Below are 23,809 nucleotides of genomic sequence, written 5' to 3'. Positions count from 1 at the left end.
CGAATAGAAATAAACTATAACAGTTTAATGTACCTCCCGACTTCTGCTTGGAACAGGCGCACCTGTTTCTTAAACTGACAAATGATAACATTACTGTCCTGACAAACAATCACTTATCTTGAATCACCACTTTGGTTATAGCCCGAACAAAATCTTGGCTGAAGGAACCGCTTCAATTTCTTTACGGAAGCCGCCAAATTGCCAAAGTTGTCAACGTTTCGGAACCTGCAACAGGGCGGGCTTTTTGATGGACGATACCATCTCTCACAGGTCGGGTCAATATTGACCAAAGTGGTGATTCAAGATAAGTGATTGTGCAACCAACAATTTTTGAGGTTGTACACTATTTCCTGTACGTACCCGGATCAGTCCAGACAGTGGGTTGAGCCTCCTTTCCAGCAGGTGGAGACAGACTAAAACTTGAAGGATGCCCTATATCAGGACAGAGCCTATCCTCTAACCCTTCAGTATTCATCTGTCTCCAGCAGGTGTAGTATCTCCCGTTCGGTTCTCTGCTCTAGGCTAGTCAGCCTTTTCTTCTCTTTTAGGATCAAGCAAGTACTTCTTTTCGTTCTCTCTTATTAAAAAAAAAAAGTGATGGTTTTCCTTTTTCCTTTTTATTGATTTTTCTTTTTTCTGTGTGGGAGACGGCGCCGTTCCCCCCTCTGGTGGGTCAGTTTAAGGTTTGAGAGGAAGTGGCATATTGGGAGCAGATAAATGTTGAAGAGTGTTGCAGATAGGGCGGAATCTTGGGGAACTCCGGTGTCAAGGTTTATTTTCTTTGAGAGGGAGTCGTTGATTGACACTTGGAAGGTTCTTTGTGATAGATAGGATGAGAACCATTGTAGGGTTTTTTCTTTTGCACCAATTTCAGAGAGATGGTCAATCATGATTGAGTGGTTTATTGTGTCAAAGGCTGCTGATAGGTCAAGTAGGACTAAAAGGTAGCTGTGTCCTTTTACAAAGCCTTTGAGCACGGTGTCGTTTAAAGATAGAAGTAGTGACTCAGTGTTCAGGTGTTTCCTGAAGCCAAATTGTGTGGGGAGTAGGATGTTGTTTTCTTCCAGGTGGTCGCTGAGTTGGGAGTGGACAATTTTTTCGATAATTTTGGCAATGAATGTTAGGTTTGATATGGGTCGGTAGTTAGGTGGGTTTTCTGGATCAAGGTTAGTCTTTTTCAGGATGGGTTTGATAATTGCTGATTTTAGGCAGTCGGGGTAGTTTACTTCTGTGAGAGATAGGTTTACAATGTAGGTTAATGCTTTGGTTATTGATGGTTCGATGGCTTTGATTGTCGGTATGGATATGCTATCGATAGGGTGTTTAGCCGGGTTCATTTTTTTAATGATCGTTTGGATTTCCAGTGAAGATGCTGTATCAAAGTTAGGCCAGCTATTTGTTTGATTGATTTGTATTTTTGGGTCTTGCGTGTTGTTGTTGAGGTTGATATTTATGAGGTATTTTATTTTTTCATTAAAGAAATCTGTGAAATCGTTGCTTGTGATCATGGGGGTTGATAATACCTGGTCATTGGAGGATTTGGTTAGGCTTTGTATGATATTGAAAAGCATTCTTGGGTTATGTTGGTATTTGTTTATTTTGCTTGAGTAGAAGTCTTTTTTTGCGTTGTGGATAAGTTTTTTTGTAGTCAGCTAAGTGTGATCGGTAGGCGTTAAGTAGTGTTGTTGTTTTGTTGTTCTTCCAAGTTTTCTCTTTTTTTCTGCGTTCACGTTTGGCTGATCTGATGTTGTCATTGTACCATTGGTTCTGGTGTTTTGGGTTTTTTATTGTTTTCTAGGGGTGTGCATTCATTTTTGACATATTGGCAATCCGCAACATATATGTCCCTATTCGTTATATTCATGGGTAAGCGAAACATATCGCAACTCCCTACGAATATAACGTATCACCTGTTTCATCTGTCGCACGGCGCGTGCGCTTTTCTTCACCACCATTTGCAATCGAAGGATACCATTTGGGTGTATCCAGAGCCAAAAACCAGTCCTTTCCTGTGAGTCATCAGTGAACTCACAGCCCTGTCAGAGTGGGTCAAATAGGTTGGCACGGATACCGGAATGCAGCATATCAGTGATAACATTTTGTGAAATGCACTGAATGCAGCCAATCGCGCTGTCATTCAGTGCTCGGTGATGATTTTCCTGATGACCCAGCACTATATATATTTAAGCATGCAGCATGCCATGTACTTTCTTTGCAGGGGTGGTCTGGGGAGGTGGTCTCTGCGGAAGGTGGCTGCACTCTGAGCTAGTCTGAGTTCTGAAATCTCTATTCAATTGCTAGCTAGGCTAGTTACTTAAGAGGAAAATATATTTTTTTATTTTGCTGCAATGCAAAATAGCCCTGTTTGTTTTTTCAGCAGTTTATTTAGGTGATCTGGGACGGTCTCTCTGTGCCAGGGAGAGAAGCTGCTAGCAGTGCCATTTTGTTTAATTCACCCTCTGGGCTAGGCTGCATCAAGCACCATTTGGGTGTTGTTGCTGGGAGAGATATATTCCATTTTTAGCTAGTTTGTTAGAATTTCCATTGGAAAATATATTTCATCGATTTTCCTGCTGTGCCAACAATTCCAGCTTTTTTAAACTGAGTTTGTATAATTCAAATCAGTCTCTCTGTGCACTGGGCTTCAGTGAGCTGGCAGTTTAGCAGACTGAACTTTATTATTGGGACAGTCTGTGCAGTGAAATCCCCAGTCTGCCTCTTTTGTGCTCACAAGCAAGTTGTGTGTGTGTGCACACCACACACAGTACATTAGTGCATAGCATGGCACTGTGAAAGTGGGCAGTTTAACAGACTGAACTTTATTATTGGGACAGTCTGTGCAGTGAAATCCCCAGTCTACCTCTTTTGTGCTTATATACAAGCTGTGTATGTGTGCATACCACACATTTTACATTAGTGCATAGCAAGGCACTGTGACAGTGGGCAGTGGGCATTTTAACAGACTAAACTTTATTATTGGGACAGTCTGTGCAGTGAAATCCCCAGTCTGCCTCTTTTGTGCTTACACACAAACTGTGTGTATGTGTGCACACCACACACATTACATTAGTGCAGAGCAAGGCACTGTGAAAGTGGGCAGTGGGCAGTTTAACAGACTAAACTTTATTATTGGGACAGTCTGTGCAGTGAAATCCCCAGTCTGCCTCTTTTGTGCTTACACACAAACTGTGTGTGTGTGTGCACACCACACACATTACATTAGTGCAGAGCAAGGCACTGTGAAAGTGGGCAGTGGGCAGTTTAACAGACTGAACTTTATTATTGGGACAGTCTGTGCAGTGAAATCCCCAGTCTGCCTCTTTTGTGCTTACACACAAACTGTGTGTGTGTGTGCACACCACACACGTTACATTAGAGCATAGCAAGGCACTGTGACAGTGGGCAGCCAGTAGGCACTAGGCAGTGACATTAAATCCATAATGTCAGGGAAAGCTAGATGTGGTCGAGTGATTGGGACTGGCAGAGGAGGCACTTCAAAAGGCACTAGTGCCAGGTCCCCATTAAAGTTAAAAAGGGACCTCTTGCAATCTAAACTCTTTAGAGGGGCAGGCAGTTCCATCCAGAAAAAAATTAAATCTGACCATAATGCATCACCATCGCCACCACCTCTTTCTGACCCTGTAGTTTTGGGGGAGAGGGAAGAGGAGGCTGAGTCAAGTCAGACAAATTGTCGACACCCAAATGCAGCAGGGGGACAGAAGTCTTGACTAAGACTTAGCGTTGACAATGTAGCACAGTCACTGTTTGCTTCTGCTTCAGATGAAGAATCATCTTGTGTGGGATTCTCATCAGAAATGGAAGAAGTAATAGCTGATGAAGCTTTAGGAGGATCAGTTAGTCCTGTCTTAGCCTCCACTTCAGTGCAGCAAGGGAGAGATGAAACTGATGAGGAGGAACAGCAGTCAGCGCAGGCACAGAGGGTAACTGAGGCCCCTGGCATTGCTTCTCAGGATGCACCGACTACTTCAGCTCCAGTGCCAGCATCCACCCCCAAGGCTTTAGAGAAGGGAGGATCACGAAAGACATCTGCGATCTGGAGGCACTATAAAGTGACAGATGACCCACGTTTTGCTCGGTATAATTACTGTGGCAGGGCTATTAGCACAGGCAAGCAAATGGGACATCTATCTAATTTTGGCATGACGCATCATATGAAGAGGCAACACCCAACAACAGTACTGCCATCTGGGGATGATGGCAGTACAAATCATGGGACCCCTTCCAAGCAGCATAAAGTGGTTAAAAAGCAGCAGAGTCAGCCCAAGCCCTCATCCCCTTCTAGCAGTCAGGAGGCAGGCCAGCAACCCCCTGACATGTGGCAGAAGCGACAACCCACCATGGAGGAAATGGGGTGGAGTGCAGTAACGCTATCCCGGGGTAGGAGGCAGGCAGCCTCAAAAGTTGTAACCAGGAGCATTGGAGAAATGATTGCCCTTGATGACCAGCCCTTGCAGTTAGTGGAGATTTGTGGGTTTCAAGCATTTTCTGAAGGTCGTAGTTCCAAATTACAAAGTCCCCTCCAGAACCACATTTAGCAGAAAGGTCATCCCCAGCCTGTACAAGCAGTGTCACAGTCGCATGAAGCACTGCTAGCTAAGGCAGAGGGGAGAGTGCATTTCACCTGCGATATCTGGACCGCCATGAATGCTGCACACTCTTACCTCTCCCTGACAGCACACTGGTGGGACCTGACTGAGGCAGAGGCAGCCAGCAGCTCTATTACTGAACAAGTATTAGGGTCGAGGTGGGCTTTACTGCACACCCACCTGACGGACCAGGCCCATACCGCAGCCAATATTCTAGCATGTATCAGACAGGTGCTGGAGGGCTGGCAACTACACCAGCGAGACAGGAATCCTCAGGCAGGGTTCTTTGTCACAGACAATGGTGCAAACATGGTTAAGGTAATAAACGACGGGCGCTTTAAGAACTTCCGATGTTTTGCACACACTCTGCACCTGGTAGTGAAGTCAGCTCTGGGGTTGGATTCCAATGACAGAGAAGGAATACCTGCATAGGTTAATACAGAAGTGCAGGAACATAGCAGTGCACTTCCACAGAAGTGTGAAGGCGGCGCAGGTTCTCCGACAAAAGCAGACTGATTTGGAGATACCTCACGTGTCTCATTCAAGACATTGCTACCCGGTGGAATTCCACCTTTATGATGCTCGAGAGGTTACTGGAGCTGCAGACACCCCTTCATGAACTTTCTGGTACAATGGACATAGGTGTGCAGAATCTCCTAGGGTGAGTCAGCTGGTAAAAATCCTGCAGCCCTTCAAGGATGTCACGGAGGAGCTGAGTTCCAGAAGTGCCACCTTGGCTGACATCATCCCTATAGTTAATTTCCTGGATAAACATTTGGAGGCCTTTAAACAGGAAGAGGGAATGACAGTTGAGGTGCTGCTTGTCTGGACGTTTTGCAGCAGCAGGTGGAAGAGAGATTAAGGCCTTTAACAGAACAGAACACATACATGCTCGCCACAGTCTGTGATCCCTGTGTGAAAGGGAAACTCGCCCTACAGTATGATTGTCTCTTATTGGTGAAGGACCTGCTGTTAGCAAAAGTCTGTAAACAGGAGCTCCATAGGCAGAGATAGATTAGGTGTGAAACAGAGGTGGAAACAGCAGGCAATTCAGAGAACTGTGCTAGCCCAAGCAGGAGCAGCACTCTGTCAGCAACTGATAGTACCTCCTCCTCCACTTCAGAACGCCAAAGGCATATTGCCCATAAAGATTCATCTGTTGTGCGATAGGCGAGCGAGAAAGCAGCTGGCATGAGTGACTCTCAGCCCACCCAAGCAAAGGAGACACCAGCACAGCTGTCAGTGACACAGTATCTCTCAGAGGCAACAGAGAACATGCAGACAGAAACGTTGGCATATTGGGCTCACAAGTCCTCTGTCTGGCCACTCCTAGCCAAAGTGGCTCAGCGATATCTGTCATGTCCACCAACCAGTGTGCCCAGTGAATGTGTCTTTTCAAAGGCAGGGGATATCATGAGCCCTCACCGCTCAAGGCTGGCACCAGAGTTGATGGAAATGCTAGTGTTTTTGAAAGTAAACCTGCCTTTGCTTGGGTTTCCAAATTTTTCCTGTGAATGGCAAGATGAATAAAAGCAATTGAAAGCCTTGCAGGAGCTTAAACTTCCTGCTATGCTCCAGATAATATAAGCACTGAGGCACATGTACCTGATCTGAAACGCTGTGCCTGTCCGTCCACTGTCCAGGCCGTATGAACCTACAAGGTCCTGACCTCAAACGCTGTGCCTGTCCGTCCACTGTCCAGGCCGTATGTCCCTACAAGGGTCTGACCTCTGTGCCTGTCCGTCCACATTTGGAATGTAAGAACATAAAAAGCTGACTTAAGATGTTTGGACCTTGCATATTTTATATGCTTAATATTTTTCATGACTTTGCCAGCAGTAATGTTTCAAGTACTATTGAAAACTGGTGGTAGTTCCACTCTAGTTCATCCTCTGTGTTCCCATTGTTTACAGAGGCACTGTGTAAACCACAAAGTCAACATAGGTTGATATTGTAGATTTTGACTTGAGCAGCGGTTTTCTTATTTCTGAGAGCTCTTCATGTTCCTTTGTCAGCAGCTGAAGTGCATAAGTACAGTTAATAGCTTCTTGGTATTCAAAAATAATCTCCAGCTCAGTTCTTGCTTCCCAAATGGCAGTCTCTATTTCTCTAAAAGCATCCTCTGTTGAATTATCTTTCAGAAATGAAAAAGATGCCATTTTCTTCTGGCAGTGAACCAGTTCAGGAGGAAGTGACAGGTCAAACCACAACATACCTGCACAACGGAAATCCTCTATTGCTGTTCCTGTCGGTCCAGGTCTTATAAGCCTACAAGGGTTGGACCTCCATTGCTGTGCCTGTTCATCCAGGCATTATGTCCCTATGTGGGCATGACCTCTGTCCTCAATTGCTGTGCCTGTCCGTCCAGGCCTTATGTCCGTACAAGGGTTTGACTTAGATTGTAAGCCATCTGGGGATAGGGAAATACCTACAGTACCTGAATGGAATCCACTATGAAGTGCTGGAAAAGCGTGAAAAGCGGAATATAAATACATTTAAAAAAACAATTGCTGTGCCTGTTCGTCCAGGCCTTATGTCCCTAGGTGGGTTTGACCTCTGTCCTCGATTGCTGTGCCTGTTCGACCAGGCATTATATCCTTAGGTGGGCTGGACGTCTATCCTCGACTGCTGTGCCTGTTTGTCTAGGCCTTATGTCTCTACAAGGGTTTGACGTCGATTGCTTTGCCTGTCCATCCAGACCTTATGTGCCTATCCGTCCAGGCCTTATGTCCCTACAAGTGTTAGACCTCGATTGCTGTGCCTGTCCATCCAGGCCTTATGTCCCTAAGTGGGCTTGACCTCTGTTCTCGACTATTGTGCCTGTTCATCCAGGCCTTATGTCCGTAAGTGGGATTCACTTCTGTCCTCGACTGCTGTGCCTGTCCGTCCAGGCCTTATGACCGTAGCTGGGATTCACCTCTGTCCTTGACTGCTGTGCCTGTTCGTCCAGGCCTTATGTCCTACAAGGGTTTGACCTCAACTGCTGTGCCTGTTTGTCCAGGCCTTATGTCCCTATGTGGGCTTGACCTCTGTTCTCGATTGCTGTGCCTGACCATCCAGGCCTTATGTCCCTAAAAGGATTGGACCTTGACTGCTGTGCCTGTCCATCAAGGCCTTATGTGCCTAGGTGGGCTTGAACTCTGTCCTCGACTGCTATGCCCGTTCGTCCAGGCCTTATGTCCCTGGATGGGATTCAGCTCTGTCCTTGACTGCTGTTCCTGTTTGTCCAGGCCTTATGTCCCTACGTGGGTTTGACATCTGTCCTCGAATGCTGTGTCTGTCCATCCAGGCCTTATGTCCTACAAGTGTTTGACTTAAATTGTAAGCCCTCTGGGGATAGGGAAATACCTACAGTACCTGAATGTAATCCACTATGAAGTGCTGGAAAAGCATGAAAAGTGGAATATAAATAAATTTAAAAAAAAAAATTGCTGTGCCTGTCCATCCAGGCCTTATGTCCCTAGGTGGGCTTGACCTCTGTTCTCGACTGCTGTGCCTGTCTGTCCAGGCCTTATGTCCCTAGGTGGGCTTGACCTCTGTCCTCGACTACTGTGCCTATTCATCCAGGCCTTATGTCCCTAGGTGGGATTCACCAATGTCCTTGACTGCTTTGTATGTCCGTCAAGGCCTTATGTCCCTCGGTGGGATTGCCCTCTGACTTCGAATGCTGTGCCTGTCCATCCAGGCCTTTTGTTCATACAAGGGTTTGACTTTGATTGTAAGCCCTCTGGGGATTGGAAAATACCTACAGTACCTGAATGGAATCCACTATAAAATGCTGGAAAAGCGTGAAAAGTGGAATATAAATAAATAAATAATTGCTTTGCCTGTCCATCCAGGCCTTCTGTTCCTAGGTGGGCTTGACCTCCATTCTCGAATGCTCTGCCTGTTTGTCCAGGTCTTATATCCCTAGGTGGGATTGCCCTCTGTCTTTATATGCTGTGCCTGTCTGTCAACGCCTTATGTCCCTACAAGGGTTGGACCTCAATTGCTTTGCCTGTCCGTCCAGGCCTTATGTCCCTACAAGGGTTTGACCTCGATTGCTTTACCTGTCCATCCAGGCCTTATGTCTCTAGGTGGGCTTGACCTCTGTTCTTGACTGCTGTGCCTGTTCTTCCAGGCCTTATGTCCTTAGGTGGGATTGCCCTCTATCCTCGAATGCTGTCCATCCATGCCTTATGTCCCTAGGTAGGATTCACCTCTGTCCTCGACTTCTGTGCCTGTTCGTCCAGGCCTTATGTCCCTAGGTGGGCTTGTCCTCTATTCTCGACTGCTGTGCCTGTTCGTCCAGGCCTTATGTCCCTAGGTGGGATTTACCTCTGACCTCGACTGTTGCGCCTGTTCGTCCAGGTCTTATGTCCCTACATGGGATTGAGCTATGTCCTCGAATGCTGTGCCTGTCTGTCAAGACCTTAGGTCCCTATGTAGGCTTGACCTCTGTCCTCCAATGCTGTGCCTGTCCGGCCAGGCCTTATTTCCAGTCCTAACGGCTGAACCCTCATTGCAAAAGGAAACCTCAGTCTTTGGCAATTGAAACTAGTAATCCTTCACAGCATGGATCCTTAAATAAAACAAACAGTTTTCTTTAGTTTCAGGGCAGAGAAGAGAACTTCCTCTGTCTTGCTTATGAAGTCATGATCTGTTTGCAAATGCTTAAATCCTAACAATTTGTACCATTATACACTCTGTGGGCCAACCCATTCCAGGGAGCCCTTCCTGCTCAAAGGAACGGGAACTCTCCTCGTTGTTGCAGGCTATCACTTACCACCTGTTGTCCCATGTTCAGAACAAGAAAAGATCTCCAAGGTACTTAGACTGTGGCAAACACAACACAGTGAGACCATGTTCACAGTGAGTCCCTGCTCCAGGTTGCCACGCTTTGAAGGCTCGTGCTCCACTCTAGGGGCCAACCCATTCCAGGGAGCCCTTCCCGGCTCAAAAGAAAGGGAACTGTCCCCGGGTGTAGCCAGCCTGTATATACCCTCTGACCCATGTTGAATTGCTGTTTACATGGTAACCTCCTCCACCTTGGCCTTGAAAATTCTCATTTGAATATCTGCTAACTCTACCAGATTTTAAAAGACCAGCGAGACCTCACTAGACGCCAACGGAAACACCCCACTCTAGGGGCAAACCCATTCTAGGGACCCTTTCCTGCACAAAGGAAAGGGAACTCTCCCCGGGTGTAGCCAGCCTGTATCTACCCTCTGCCTCTGTGCCTTGCTGCCATACACCAGTTGACTCATTCAACTTCTTGTGGTGTTCTGGCCACTGTCATGGTTGCTCAGTGTGTTGGTGCTAGTCTTTCTGCTTTCTATGTTCCCCCTTCATTGTGCTATAGGTTGTCGATGCCACTTGTCTTGCCGCTTTGCCTGTCATGCTGCCTTCAAGGATTCATGCATTTGTTATCGGTGCTCTCTTTTGAAGCTGTGGTGTGTTTTTGACACTCTCGCTGCTACTTTGTGCCTCTATTAAAGCACTCTTCTTGCCACTCCTGGTACCCCTTTGCCCCTTTAAAGTTCCTTAGGCTATTCATGCCACTTTGGTGCCACTTTGCCACAGTTTAAGTACCTTGGAGCTGTTTTGTTGTTCTGATGATTGCTCCCCAGAAGTTTCATCAAAATTGATAATAAAACCCCAATTCTGTAACCAAAAATAGGCTGCAAATACTTCCCCCATTGACTTTAATGGGAACCGGAAAACAAATGCACGTATCAACGTATCGGGGGTGCCATTGAATGAATGCAACTTATCTGGGCCCCGACGAATACGTATCCCGAATCCAACGAATACTTTCTGGCTGCATATCCCTAATGTTTTCTTTATGAAGGGATTTATCTTGTCAGCTATTGTTTTAGTGATGGTTAGCCAAGAGGAAGTGGCATTTTCTGTGTTGGATAGGTCTATGTTTGATAGTTTTGATTGTAGATTCTCTTGGAGAGTCTCGATGTTAAAGGGTGGCCGGTAGGTGAAGGATTTAGGTGGGCTTTTTGTTGTAGTAAATTTACAATTGGAAGTCAGAGTGGAGTGGATTATAGAGTGGTTCGAACAGGGGATATTCATGATCTTTGTTTGGTAGGTAGCCCATATTTTAGGATTGATGAAGACAAGGTCTAGTGTGTGACCTGCTTTGTGCGTTGGGCTATTGATGATTTGACTTAGGCCTAGGGATGAGAGAGCGTCTATAATTGAGGTACATGTGGAGGAGTGGGGGATGGTGTCTTTGTGGATGTTAAAGTCACCTAATATGATGATGGGTTTGTTGATAATTAGTTTGGTCAAGAAAAATTCTATAAGTGGTGAGCAGTTCTGATCCAGTGAATTGGGGAGGGGCAGTATACAAGGCAGATTTGTAGTTTTGGTGAGTCAAATAGTGCAGTTTCCAGTGGTGTATGGGTGTTAGTCGGAAGTAGTTTCATCTGTAGGTTTTTCTTGACGATTAGCATTAGACCTCCACCTTTCTTTTTTGGTCTGGGGATCAAAAATGTTCTGTAGATAGAGTTATTGATTTGGTTGATTAGGACAGGGTCGGTGTTTTTTATCCATGTTTCCGTGATGGCTATGAAATCTGGTTTGTAATCTTCGAGTAGTTTGGTGATGATGATGGGTATTTTCTTTATTATGGATTGTGCATTAAATAGTAGAAATGTAACTGCTGTAGGTCTTAGTGTTGATGTGAGTGAGATTTGTGTGTTGGTACTCATGGTCTTTCTTGGGTTTTTTTCTTGTTTCATTCTGTGTGTAATCCGTAATTAGTTCCTTTCTGCTGGTCTTGAAGTGGTTGTATTCAGGGGATTGAGCGTTTGCCATTTTTTTTGTGGAGTGCAGCAGTATTATTTTCTAGTTTGGTGTAAGTACTAAGGCTTGCACTAAGGGGTGCACAAAGGGCAGTGCCCCTTTGTCGCACTCCTTTGGCACACGACACACAGCGCGCAATGACTGGGGAGTGCGCCTATTAGGTGTGTTTCCCTGGGGCCTCCCGATGAGGTCACCAGGGGCTGGCCTCTGAGCCGCAGGTCGTGGCGGCATCTCCTTATCTGCCTTGACTAGTCCTGTCCTTGTCTAGTCTTGTTGTGCCATGCCCAGTCTAGTCCCCAATATCAATTCCCTGTTTTGCCTTGTCTTGCCCCAATCTATATCTAGTCCCAGTCCTTGCTCCGTATCCTGCCCCAATCTCTGCTCAGTGTCCTGCTCAGTCTGTATCTGTATACTGTCCAGCCCTTGCTCAGTATCTCACTAACCTCCTGTTGCAGTATCCAATCCTAGGGTTCAGTCATGTCCAGCTTGTCCAGCCTCTTTTAGCTTGTCCAGACTATCCAATTTTTCTAGCCTGTCCAGCCTTGACCAATCCTGTTCAGCCTGCCCAGTCTGTCCAATTTTTCTAGCCTGTCCAGCCTTGACCAATCCTGTTCAGCCTGCCCAGTCTGTCCAGCCTTTTTCAGCTTATCCAGCTCCTGCTAAGCCCAGCACCAGTCCAGCTTTCAGCTATGATGTTCTGCCACTGCAGCTAAGCCCTAATCAACCTGCGGGGTAGGGGCCTGACTAGGCAGAAGACCAGCTTTTGCCCAGCCTTGCAGTCCTGCATGGCACCTTGGGGGTGTATCCAATCTCCATCCTGGCACCCCTGACACTGCCATTTGAAATGAGGGATTAGAAAGTTCACAATGTCCTATTATTGTCGCAGTTCAGATAAGGACAGTCCAAGGTAAAAGTGAAGAGACTTAGTGGTAAATTTTTAAAACTTACATGCGCGTGTACATGTGCGCACGCTCCCCAGCGCGCACACATGGATGCGCGATTTTATAACATGCTTACCCCTTTCCCTACCCTTCCCTCCCCCTAGCCCTATCCTAAACCCCCCAAACCCTTGTCCTATCTTTTGTGCCTGCCTCAGGGCAGGCACAAGTAGCACACACCGGCACCCTGCTGGGACACGAACCCTCAGCCTCTAACCCTGTCCCTTTTCTTTGGCCCCGGGACTTGCGCACATGACTGGGCCTTTGAAAATTGGCCCGGCATGCATAAGGCCTGGTCATGCGCGTAAACCTTTTAAAATCCAGGCCTTAGTGTATCAGGCAACAGAATCTTTATCTAACCTAAAAATAAAAAAAAAATAACAATAAAAAATAACTTACAGAAGTTCTGGGTTTCACCATAACTTTGAGCAGAGGAGGGCAAAAAGAAGTACAATTCATATTTGTTTATTTAGGAATATTTGATATTCTGCCTTTTTTCCCCCAAGAATGGACCTAAGGTGGGTTACAATTAAATTTAAATCAAACTTACAAGTCCAGCATAGTAGAATAACAAGAGATATCAGGTCAACTTATATTAGAAATAATAACAATAGGGCTAGATTGAGATCTTGAATCCTGTCCATTTCCTTTTTTAGTATATGCAATTAAAACTCAGTTGGCTCAATTACAAGGATTCATATTTGTGAATTGGATCTCCTTGGTTCGATCAATGGCTTCCCAGACTGTGTACCTGGTATTCCAATCCCTAGGGATTTTCCAACCAAGTACTAGGCAGGTCTGACCGTGCTTAACCATGCACATACAGGAAGCAATCTCAGTCCTATCCATGATCTGTGTAATCTCCATAATCACTGATCAGCATTATCCTCAAAACAATCTATAAAAATTAGGATAAATACCAAATTTGCCAATATATAGAGAGTTTTGTATTTTATCCCAGTTTCTCTGGATTATTTTGAAGTAATTATCTATCAGGATCCAATAAACCTCAGCCTAAGAATACCTAGATTAACAGTGAGGTTTAAAATTCAGATTAAGAATTTCAATCATTTTCCCACCTCTGATTTTGATAGAGAAAATTCATCTAAGAAAATATACATGAGACTAAGGCCTGGATTCACTAATGCTGCAAGGCATAGTGAATCCCGGTGCTAACGAGGGGTGGGGGGGGGGGCGAAGCGGGGGGCGGTCCTGCGCTAGCCGGCAGCGATCACATTGAGGTGGTGTGATCGCTGCTGGCATCTCGCCAAATAATAAAAGGTGTAGTTATTCGGTGCAAAAATGACAGCGAAAAGCATGCGTGCCTTTCACTGTCTGGGAAATCTTCGCACGAGTTGGCACCGGGGCCGACTCGTGCGAAGATTTCCCAGACAGCGAAAAGCAGATTCAGCTCCTCTTCCGGGGCTGAATCTGCCCCGAACTAGCTATTGCATGTGTGTGATATCTTTAGAAAATGACCCCCTAAGTATTGAAACCTCTATGTTTAGTTTACATTACCTATCTCTGAAAAGACAATTAAAAAAATGTCCTTTCTATTACTTCAACATCTTTATATTATTCTATGAATATATTTATAGCTTACTGTGAAGTTGAAAATTTCTGGTGTACGTTGTTCAATAATCTGAAAAGTACATGATAACTATTGGTTTTATTTGTATCATGAAAATGAAGTCATATTCTTGAAGAACATGCTTCTACTCTGTTTAATAGATTATTTATTTATTATTATTTACAATGCTACAATGCTAGGCGGCAGGTTACAACTAGTCATGATGTCAAATGTCTTAGTTTTTACACAGAAGTTAAGCAAATATTTTGTTTACAGGCCACATTTAAAGGATGGATGGATATTATGTATGCTGCAGTTGATTCAAGAAAAGTAAGTACTGTGATCTTAAGCTATTTGTGTGTGCTCTGCAGCAGCATGTGAGTTTAGAACTAAGCTACAGGAATAGCACAATCAAATATTCTTAGCTATGTTATCTAAGAACCCAGTCGACATTGTGAAGCCTGCATATGAATTCATCTTCTATGGAAAACAGTCCCAGTTCTTGGGAAAAAATGACAATATTTGGAGTGGCAGAGTATTTATTGCAAGCTTTTACTTTACAATACTCACTTTTAAACTATGTAGCCTATGGTTTCAGAAAGTATGACTGTGTAAAAAAAATATATCCAAGGAGATTTGGAGAAGGGAGGAAACATATGAGATTGGGCCCTTAAAAAATACAGAATAAGTAAAGATATCACTACTGATCTATCCATTTTCAGCTGAAAAACATTACCTGACCCTTTTTCATGACTCTCTAAACACTGGGACATACTTGAGAGATTTAGTTCCTATTTTACATGCCTAAGAATGGATTGAAGAATAAAAACAAACCGACTTCATGACTTCTTAACTGAATTAGGCAAAAGCCACATTTACAAAAAGATATGCACATAAAAGCAAGTTTAGATTCAAAAACATTATCTTCCAATTTACAAAAGAGTATCATGTAATCTTTCTACACATAAATACAAAAGATTGTAGGATCAATTGTACAAAGCTATAGAAATGTCCATGCAAATAAGCATGTTTGATTAAACTAAGAATTTACGTGTTGTTAACTGAACTGTGATTATCAATGATCTGTAATAATTTTTTTTCATCTTTCTAAAAGAGGAGAAAAAGGCCCTAAATGTTCTTCTGGGTGAGAGAAAAGTAAGGACAAAGTAGTCAGTTACCAATACACTAAATTTACCATTTCAGAGACTCAGAAGGAAATTGGTAATTAATACCTCTAGATCAAAAAACCACACTCAACAGAATATATTAAATACTCCATACAAAATCTACCACAACTTAAGTTTTAAGTCCTGGGACCTTTGTAGTTATTATATCAACTATCAAATCATACAAATAATGAGAAACACTCATACATAGACACCATTGTGTGCTCATTTGCTGTTACAGTGGATCCCTATTATAATCATTGATCTGTTTTTATATATTATGTATAATATTTACAGGTCTCTCTGTAATATAATAGGGATCCATTCTAAGAGCAAGCGAGTGTACAATGGTATCCATGTATGAGAGTCTCCCATTACATTTATGATTTAATAATTGAATAACCTTGAGGTTCCCAGGATTTAAAAATATTTAGTTGTGCTGGATTTTCTTTGGCATAGTTGATAATTAATAACATGCAGCACTATTGAGGTGTTATTTAAAAAGAGCTGATTGTGGTTTTATTCCTCAGCCATATAGGGTAGAGATTAGTGGAAAAATAGGGGGTTTTCTCCCCACTGATCCCTAACTAGATAGGAAGCATATGAATCTGTGCCAATGTGAATAGTTTTGACAGGCAACCATTTTCATACATGCAAAGCTTTTCTTCTAATGTCAGCTCCTTATCGAAAAAGATGGAGAAACCACACTATGCATGCTTAATCCACGATAGCGCAATGTTAGGGCAAGAATTCCAAAAAACCTCTTCACATTTCAGTTCTCATACTATCTCATCTGCATATTCACTGAAATACAGTTCTTTACCCCAGCTCCATAGATTCCCCAGCATTCATACACATTTGTTAAAAATACATTTAACATAGGGTGACATTATGATCAGTGGCTTGGAAAGGAACCAAGCTTTGAGTGCCAAAGACTTTACAAGAAAGCATAAATGTAAACACTATCTCTACTCTCACTGAACTGGATTAAGACCTGCCCAGTTCATAAAGCAATAATACACCCTACTCAGATTGTTAAATATACTTTTCTATAAATTTCAGAAAGCACCACTCCACTTTTCCATTGCTAGAGTGGCAATCAGACAATTCAGATGCACTTAAATGAGGGCAAGGTTGCATTGGAAAAGTAGGGGCAGAGTGAAATGGCACCCTTCATGCATATCATGGGACACCTTGAATAGGAAAGCTTCTAAAAAAAAAAAAGAAGCACATCAAAGCACTGTCACAATAGGCCAATAGCACAAACACAGGAAAATATCTCATTAGCTTTGTCATAACATTTTCATGCCTCACACCTTCCAGAACCCTCTTAGCTGAAATACTGGAACACTACCCAACCTCCCCACAGTGCTCCACCTGCAGCGACCCATTGGCCATCCTTAGCTTCGTCCTCTGTATCCATCTTGTATTCCTGCACAGCTATATCTTCCAGCTACAGAAGTCAATGATAAACACAAATGTCATGTAACATGAAGAATACAATGAACACTTTGCTGATCTTCACATAGGTTTTCCAACTTGCTCCATATTTTCTGGACAGGTTGATCCAGTCCTAGCTTTACTCCACTGCATGGAGAGACTTGTCTTTCTTTTCTTAGGAAATGCAATAGGGAAACCAAAACTAAAATTTCCTACATGCAGTGGGGTAAAACCAGGACTGGATCAACCTGTCCTGAGAATCTGGAGTCAGTTGGCAACTCTATCTTCACATGAAGAAGAGTTAGGAAGCTTCCAATCCAAAGATACACTCAATCAGGAACTGGTGGAGTGGTAGGCAGAGGGAAAGGAGGAATTGAGAAAGATAATTAGCAGCCAAGCCAACAGGAGGTACCTATTATCCCCTGGAAAGTACATAATTGAGAGCGTTTCACTATTAATTGCTTGATGTTATGATGACATCACTAGCAATGGTTCCAATACATACCCAGTTGAACTCCCCTTCCTGGACCCAACCACATATATAGTCATAGAGGGGACTCTTCCTTAATACAGGGGAACTGTGGCAGGAACCAAGAAACTTAGTCACCATATCCTTCACCAGGAAATTATAATCAAAACAAACCTGGATGTTCACAACATCTTACTGCAAACGATACAAGAAGATGGCTTCCTTGCTCACTGAAGGAACCAACTCACATATATACAATCAACAATCCCAATGGCATTCGGGAAGTGAGCAGTATCAAAGAAGCCTCTTTGTATACCCCTCCTCTTATGCTCAGTATAGGAATATTGGATATACTTAGGCATGTAGGTAAGCATGGCCTCCAGAAAAGAATTCATATATCTGCAAACAGAAGACTGACTGATGCCAGTCATGTCTCTTATCATTTTCTGGAAGAAACCAGTAGTGAAGCAGTACAGAGCAGTTATCACTTTCACCTCAACACACAAGATATGAGGGTCGTCTATATATAAGGCCATATAGTCATAAACTATAACTTCTGCAGGGTTCTTTGGTCATCCTAAGTCTACCCAGGCATTCTCTCCCTCTTTGTTAGTTCCTCTAAACTTGCCATGTAGTGAAATATTATGCTATGAGATGCCTGGCATCTTTTGCCATATACATACAAAAGTAGATGCACTCATAACTATTGAGGTGCATCTCAAATGCTATTGTGTGGCACTGGATGGCTTCCATGATTTTCCTGGTAGAAATGCAAATTAAAAATTGATTTTCCCTTCATTTGTAAATAATGCAAGCCTCATGGGGAAATAGAAAGCTGGCCAGATTTACTCCTGCTTTGAGTTGAAGAGGGTAAGGCCTCTGTCTGATAAGCAAATAAGGTCCACATAAGTGGGAAGGTGAATCATTAGTTGCACACAGGAAGGAAGCAGCAGAGAGCCTGAAGTTGGAGAGTATGAAGACTTAACCTCCTGCTTTTAAAATCCAAATGAATAGCAGACTACATTTAGGATCCTAAATTTTAGGTTTTTACGTATAAGTTAATTTTCAATAGAAAATTTAGGATCCCAAGTTTGAATGAAAATAAGTGCTTTTAGCAATTCCAAGCCTGGCTTCTAAATTTAGAAACTTAAAACCTAGATTCATCATTTTGCTATAAATCTCATATGAATAATAACTGCACTAAAAAAGGGGTGTGGTTAAGTTAATTTTTGAGATACTGCAACATGCACTATTTTATCACTCATATAGGTATTTTACCCAGACAGGCCTTTCCATGTGTTGGGCTGCTCCTGGAGGGGAGGGGGGGGGGGGGAGAAAGAGAGAGAGTGCATCAAACTAGGTCGAGAGTACAATGTACAAATCTCATGTTTGTGTACCTTTCCTCACTCCAAATCACATCAAATTTTCACTGATGTGTACTGTGCTGTTTGTACCTCTAATTGTGCATGTAAAACTGCTTCCCCCCCCCCCCCCCCCAAACCCTAGACCATCATCAAAACCTCACCTGGATTTACTAGTTGACCCTCCTACAGTGGTATAAAAAGTTGGCTAATATGGTGCCACTCTAGAAGTGCTCTCTATCTCTCCCCCACCCCCCGAAAATGGTATTTGGGCATATCACCAGGAAAAAAGGTGTAGTTATTTCCAGCATTAAAATGTGCAATAATGTGTGTTATGCTATTGCACACAATGTTAAACACCCCTCATTTTCATAAACTCTGCCCAAACTCCTCCCCTTTGACTAAATTTTTATAATCTGCATACATATCTTGTGATATGAAAAATAATGGCATTATTGTGGGCATTAGGACCCTAATGCATTTTGATGAATGACCCTGCTAGTTTGGTATCAAAGTTAAACATCGAATTTCAATAAAACTTAGCCCTAAGTTACCAACTGAAATTTCACCTAAATATAGATCTGTTATTAATTTTTCCTACTGCTGAAAATCTGTGCTAAGCGGCTAAGATTTTTCCCTACCCTAACTCCTCCACCTCCAACATTTAGGATTTTAAATTTAGGCAGTCACCCCTAGTCATTTTTCAAAAAGGCCAATTTAGAAGCCCGAGTCCCTAACTGAGGCTCATAGACCATTTAATAATCAGCCTATTGGCTTTTTTTTTTTTTTTTTAGTATCAGTCCCTTTTAGGCCGATACAGTAAAGCGCGGCCACAGTTACCCGTTTCTAACCCGCTGTGTACTCACAATTTGGCTGCGTAAGTCTAACCTGTGATTCACTATCTGTTTTTACCGATCCTTACCGCTTCTTTTACTCGACGCGTATCCCTTTCCGCCCGCGGTATGTATATGTATGTAAACGATCCGATTAGCTATTCCCTCCCATACAGTAACGTGCGCCCCGACTATCTCATTTTTAACCTGCTATCTTGCTGCGTCTTTTACTTGCTAATTTACCGTCTACCCTTACCCCTGCATTAGAGGCAGGGGTAAGGGTAGGCGGCAAACTTTCCCCCAGCCCCCGCTCACCTGCCCTGGCCGCGTCCATGGGTGCCGGACTCCGGGACAGCCCCAGTCCTCTCTCCCGTCCTCCCGAAGCAAAAGAAAACCTAAAAACCTAAAATCCAATGCACCGGGAAAGCCACTCTTCAGATTGCGACTAATCCCATCCCCCAGCCCCCGCTCACCTGCCCTGGCCGCGTCCATGGGTGCCGGTCTCCGGGGCAGACCCAGTCCTCTCTCCCCTCCTCCCGAAGCAAGGCGCAGGGCGAAAAGCGACTCGACATGCTATTAAAGTTAACTTACTTTTTCTTACAGTCCTCTCTGCCCTCCTCCGGAGGCGCGCACCGTGGCTCCCCTGCCTCCCGGGGGCAGCCGGCGGCGAAAGCGGCCCCCGCCGGCGAAGATGGATGAACGCACGCCCGTAGTGCAATTTGGGCGCTCAAGCCAGCAAAGGCGCATGAACGGGCGTGCGAGACGTCACGGCGTTTGTCCATACGCTTTCGGTGCCTTGAGCGCCCGTCCCAAATTGACGGGCGTCCAAATTTGGAACAGGCGCTCAAGGCACCGAAAGCATATGGACGAACGCCGTGACGTCACGCACGCCCGTTCATGCGCCTTTGCTGGCTTGAGCGCCCAAATTGCACTACGGGCGTGCGTTCATCCATCTTCGCCGGCGGGGGCCGCTTTCGCCGCCGGCTGCCCCCGGGAGGCAGGGGAGCTGCGGTGCGCACCTCCAGAGGAGGGTAGAGAGGACTGTAAGAAAAGTAAGTTAACTTTTGTTACACTTTATTCCCAAAAGTTTAATAGCATGTCGAGTCGCTTTTCGCCCTGCGCCTTGCTTCGGGAGGAGGTGAGAGAGGACTGGGGCTGCCCCGGAGACCGGCACCCATGGACGCGGCCAGGGCAGGTGAGCGGGGGCTGGGGGATGGGATTAGTCACAATCTGAAGAGTGGCTTTCCCGGTGCATTGGATTTTAGGTTTTTAGGTTTTCTTTTGCTTAAAGTTGGGATCCACTTCCTGGTACCTATCATTTCAAATGTCATTTGAAATGACATTTGAAATGACAGGTACCAGCGCACCCAGGATATTGTATAGGCGCTGTATAGCGCCTATACAGTAAAATGGATTGCGCTTCATGGACGCGCGTTGGATGCAGCTTGCATTTGCATGCCATTTAAATACAGTATCAAGCGGTATGTGATCCAAACTGTGCGTGCGGCAAACGCGGGTGCGCCCGGCACTAACGCACCTCTTTCTACCGCACCTTACTGCATCGGCCGTTTGTTAATAGCTATCATAGGGCTACAATAAATGCAGCAGTATTATCTGGGTCAAGAGCTAATAAGCATTTCAAGAGCATCCCCAGCCAATCGCAGGGCTATCTGCTAAAGGAAAATGTTTAAAAAAATACAAGGGGGCAGTGGATTCATCTCCGATGTGCTAGCAATTTGTTTAGCCAGAGGTTCTTGCATTTACAAATTTCTTATTCTGCCATACCTGGTAAAGCAAACATTGGTATCTCATCAAAATAATTTAACAAGAGGTTTCAAGGAGTCCTTCCCAGCACATCACTAGGGAGACTGAATTTAAAATAAAGAAAAAATCCCTTTATGTCTAAAATGTTGTTATATGATTTTAGTACCACATTTAAAGGTAATGAGTATCTACAGCAACCATATGGGTGGATTTACTAAGCCGGGATAAAGCAGTATTGCAAGTTAAACAGCATGTAACATGATGGGGCACGGTTAAGCCACTTTGAAAAATGGCATCAATAGGCCCAGTGCAAGGGATTGCTCCAGGGCCCTGCTGGATATCAAAGATGCATTTTTAGAAGTATGGGGCTTGGAGGTTGTGAGTTGGGATTTGGGAGGGAAAAGGAAGGGATAGTCTTAATTGGGGTGGGGGGAATCTTTTGGCTAAGGGGCCATTTCTTGGTTTAAGGGGAGGAGTGGGGAAGGGAGCGGGCCATTGCCACACAATTGGCCTCATTTTTTATTTATTTAGGGGGTCCAGAGCTGCCTTGAGAAGCAGCAGAGGGGGACAGGGGCGAAAGTCTCCAATGACTCCTGGGGTGATTTGTGTCCTTTGGGGGATGCAAAATTTTGAGCCATAGGCCCTTTAAGCAATGGCAGCCCCAATAGAGGTGGGCTGCCATCGTACAGGAAGGCCGCATACTTCAGTGCAATTTTTTGTCACACATTTGTGCCACAGTAAAATATTGTACAGTGGGATTGCCGTGATTGTTTGTCAGGAAGGGGGCCAAACATTGCCCGTGAAATTTGGTCCTCCTGCAATAAACTATGGTGGCTTAGTAAATCTCCTTAATATTTAAATAAGAGTCTTGAAAGACATGGTCAGGATTATGTGCTGCATTGAAAATTAGGTTAAATCTAGCAATATGTATGTTAATTTCCATACATTACAGTTAAATAGTAGCTGTAGGGTATACATAAAGTTTTTTAATGTTAATTTAATGACAACTTCATATTTGTATAGATCTATCAACAGCCCAAATATGAAGACAACCTGTATATGTATCTTTACTTTGTAATCTTCATTATCTTTGGATCATTCTTTACCTTGAACCTCTTCATTGGTGTCATCATTGATAACTTCAACCAGCAAAAAAAGAAGATAAGTATTTTATCCGTTTTGCTCCTTTTAGGGAGATATACTTCATAAGGATGATCATTTAATAGGGATGTGCAACCCCAAAATTTTGGGTTTGGTTTGTTTTCTCATTTTGGTGAGATTTTGTTTTAATTTTGTTCATTTAATAATTTTTTCACACCTGTTTCTTTGCTAAACAAAAAAAAAATATATTAAACAAAAAAAACTCAAAACAAAATATAAAAATGAAATCATTAAAAGATATTAGGCCTCTGGTGGCCCTGTATGTACCTTCCTGGTGCCAAGACATAGCCCTGGACCTGGTGTCAAAGCCTAGGCCATGCTGAGGCCTAATCCCAGTGCAAAGACCTGGGACCCAAGGCCTAAGCCAAAGCTGGGCCCAGCACCAATGCCTGGGCTGGTGTCGTCCTCCTTTGTAAATGCTGGAACCAGGTAGCTCCCCCCCAGCCCCCAATTACCCCCTTCCTGGATCCAGTAAAAACAGACAGAATCAAGGCCCAGTCATTCAAGCTCAGGTCCCAGTATTTTAAAAATGCAGTGTCTGCCTAAAGGACAGCACCAAATTGATGTTACTTTGGCACCTTTGTCTGGTGTGGCCAGTGCCATTTTGTTGTATGGCTGTAGAAATGTATGACTTAACAACAAAATGGCAGTGGCCATGCTGGAAGAAGGTGCCAAGTGATTTCAATTTGGCACTATCTGCCAAGCAGACAGTGCCATTTTTAAAGCACTGGGCCATGGTAAGAGATGACTGGGCCTCACCTCTGCCCATTTTCACTAGATCAGGAAGGGGGTAAGTAGAGGCTGGAGTTGAAACTTCCCAGCCCTGACAACTGCAAAGAAGGAGGACCCTGGCCTCAGAACCAGACCCAGCCCAGCCCTACACCTTGGCACAGAGACTAGGTCTGGCTCTGAGTCTAGGTCTCGGCACCCAGCCTAGGCCTATCATTATTACCAGGTCTGGTCTAGACCTAGGCCTCAGTATGAACCTAGGCCTTGGTCCATGTCTAATCTGGGCTGAGGCTTTAGTGCCAGGCTTTGGCCTGGGATTAGAACTCAGTGCTGGGACCCAGCAACAAATACAAAAATACCTGAAAAATTTTGGGGTATTTCCATTGGAAGCTATATTTGGTTTGTTCCATTCGGAATGAACCAAAAATGGCCTCATTCATTGCATTTCTGTCATTCATTAAAAACAAAAAGGCACATCCCTATAATTTAATATAAATGCTTTGCTTGTGAAATATTTCAATTGATGGTATCTTAGTGGGATCATAAATTGTTTTCTTGGCACGTTATTTAAAATTCAGTCTTTATATGATTTTCTTGGCATTATATTATCAACAATAATTCTGAATCCAAAAACACTGGTGCAATCTAGAAATCTAAAAAACACGGGGTACCACAACACACTCCTATTAAGAGGCTAACAGACACAACTTTCAAAAAACTTGAAAATAGAATTCTTGAAAATGAGGGAAATCCTTAGACAGCCTGCACCAAAAATTGTTAATTCTTTGATGTTCTGCTAAGGGCTTGCAATGCTATCATAGGTTAAAAAATTTTTTTTATCAAAACTCATATGTCAGTAAGTGTCCAAATTTCAGACATTAATATTTGAATGTCCAAGTTTTGAACATAATCCAATATCAATTTAACTACAAGAGAACCTTACATTATGAACAACTTTCAATCCAGTTTTAAA

At 43.9% G+C, this 23,809-nt stretch overlaps 1 protein-coding gene across 1 annotated transcript in view; it reads left to right on the top strand.

The window, feature by feature from the left end:
• Positions 1 to 23,809, top strand: part of LOC115093623 (sodium channel protein type 2 subunit alpha-like) — a 655,694-nt gene that overhangs the window by 584,057 nt on the left and 47,828 nt on the right. Inside the window, exons 23-24 of the mRNA XM_029605639.1 lie at positions 14,190 to 14,243; positions 21,970 to 22,111. Coding sequence (XP_029461499.1) covers positions 14,190 to 14,243; positions 21,970 to 22,111 — 196 coding nt within the window. The remainder of the gene's footprint in view (positions 1 to 14,189; positions 14,244 to 21,969; positions 22,112 to 23,809) is intronic.

Source organism: Rhinatrema bivittatum, chromosome 6, assembly GCF_901001135.1.
Source record: "Rhinatrema bivittatum chromosome 6, aRhiBiv1.1, whole genome shotgun sequence".
In the NCBI taxonomy this organism is placed as follows: Eukaryota; Metazoa; Chordata; class Amphibia; order Gymnophiona; family Rhinatrematidae; genus Rhinatrema; species Rhinatrema bivittatum.
Note: the sequence above shows the minus strand (reverse complement) of the source record. Positions and strands in the feature narration are given on the sequence as shown.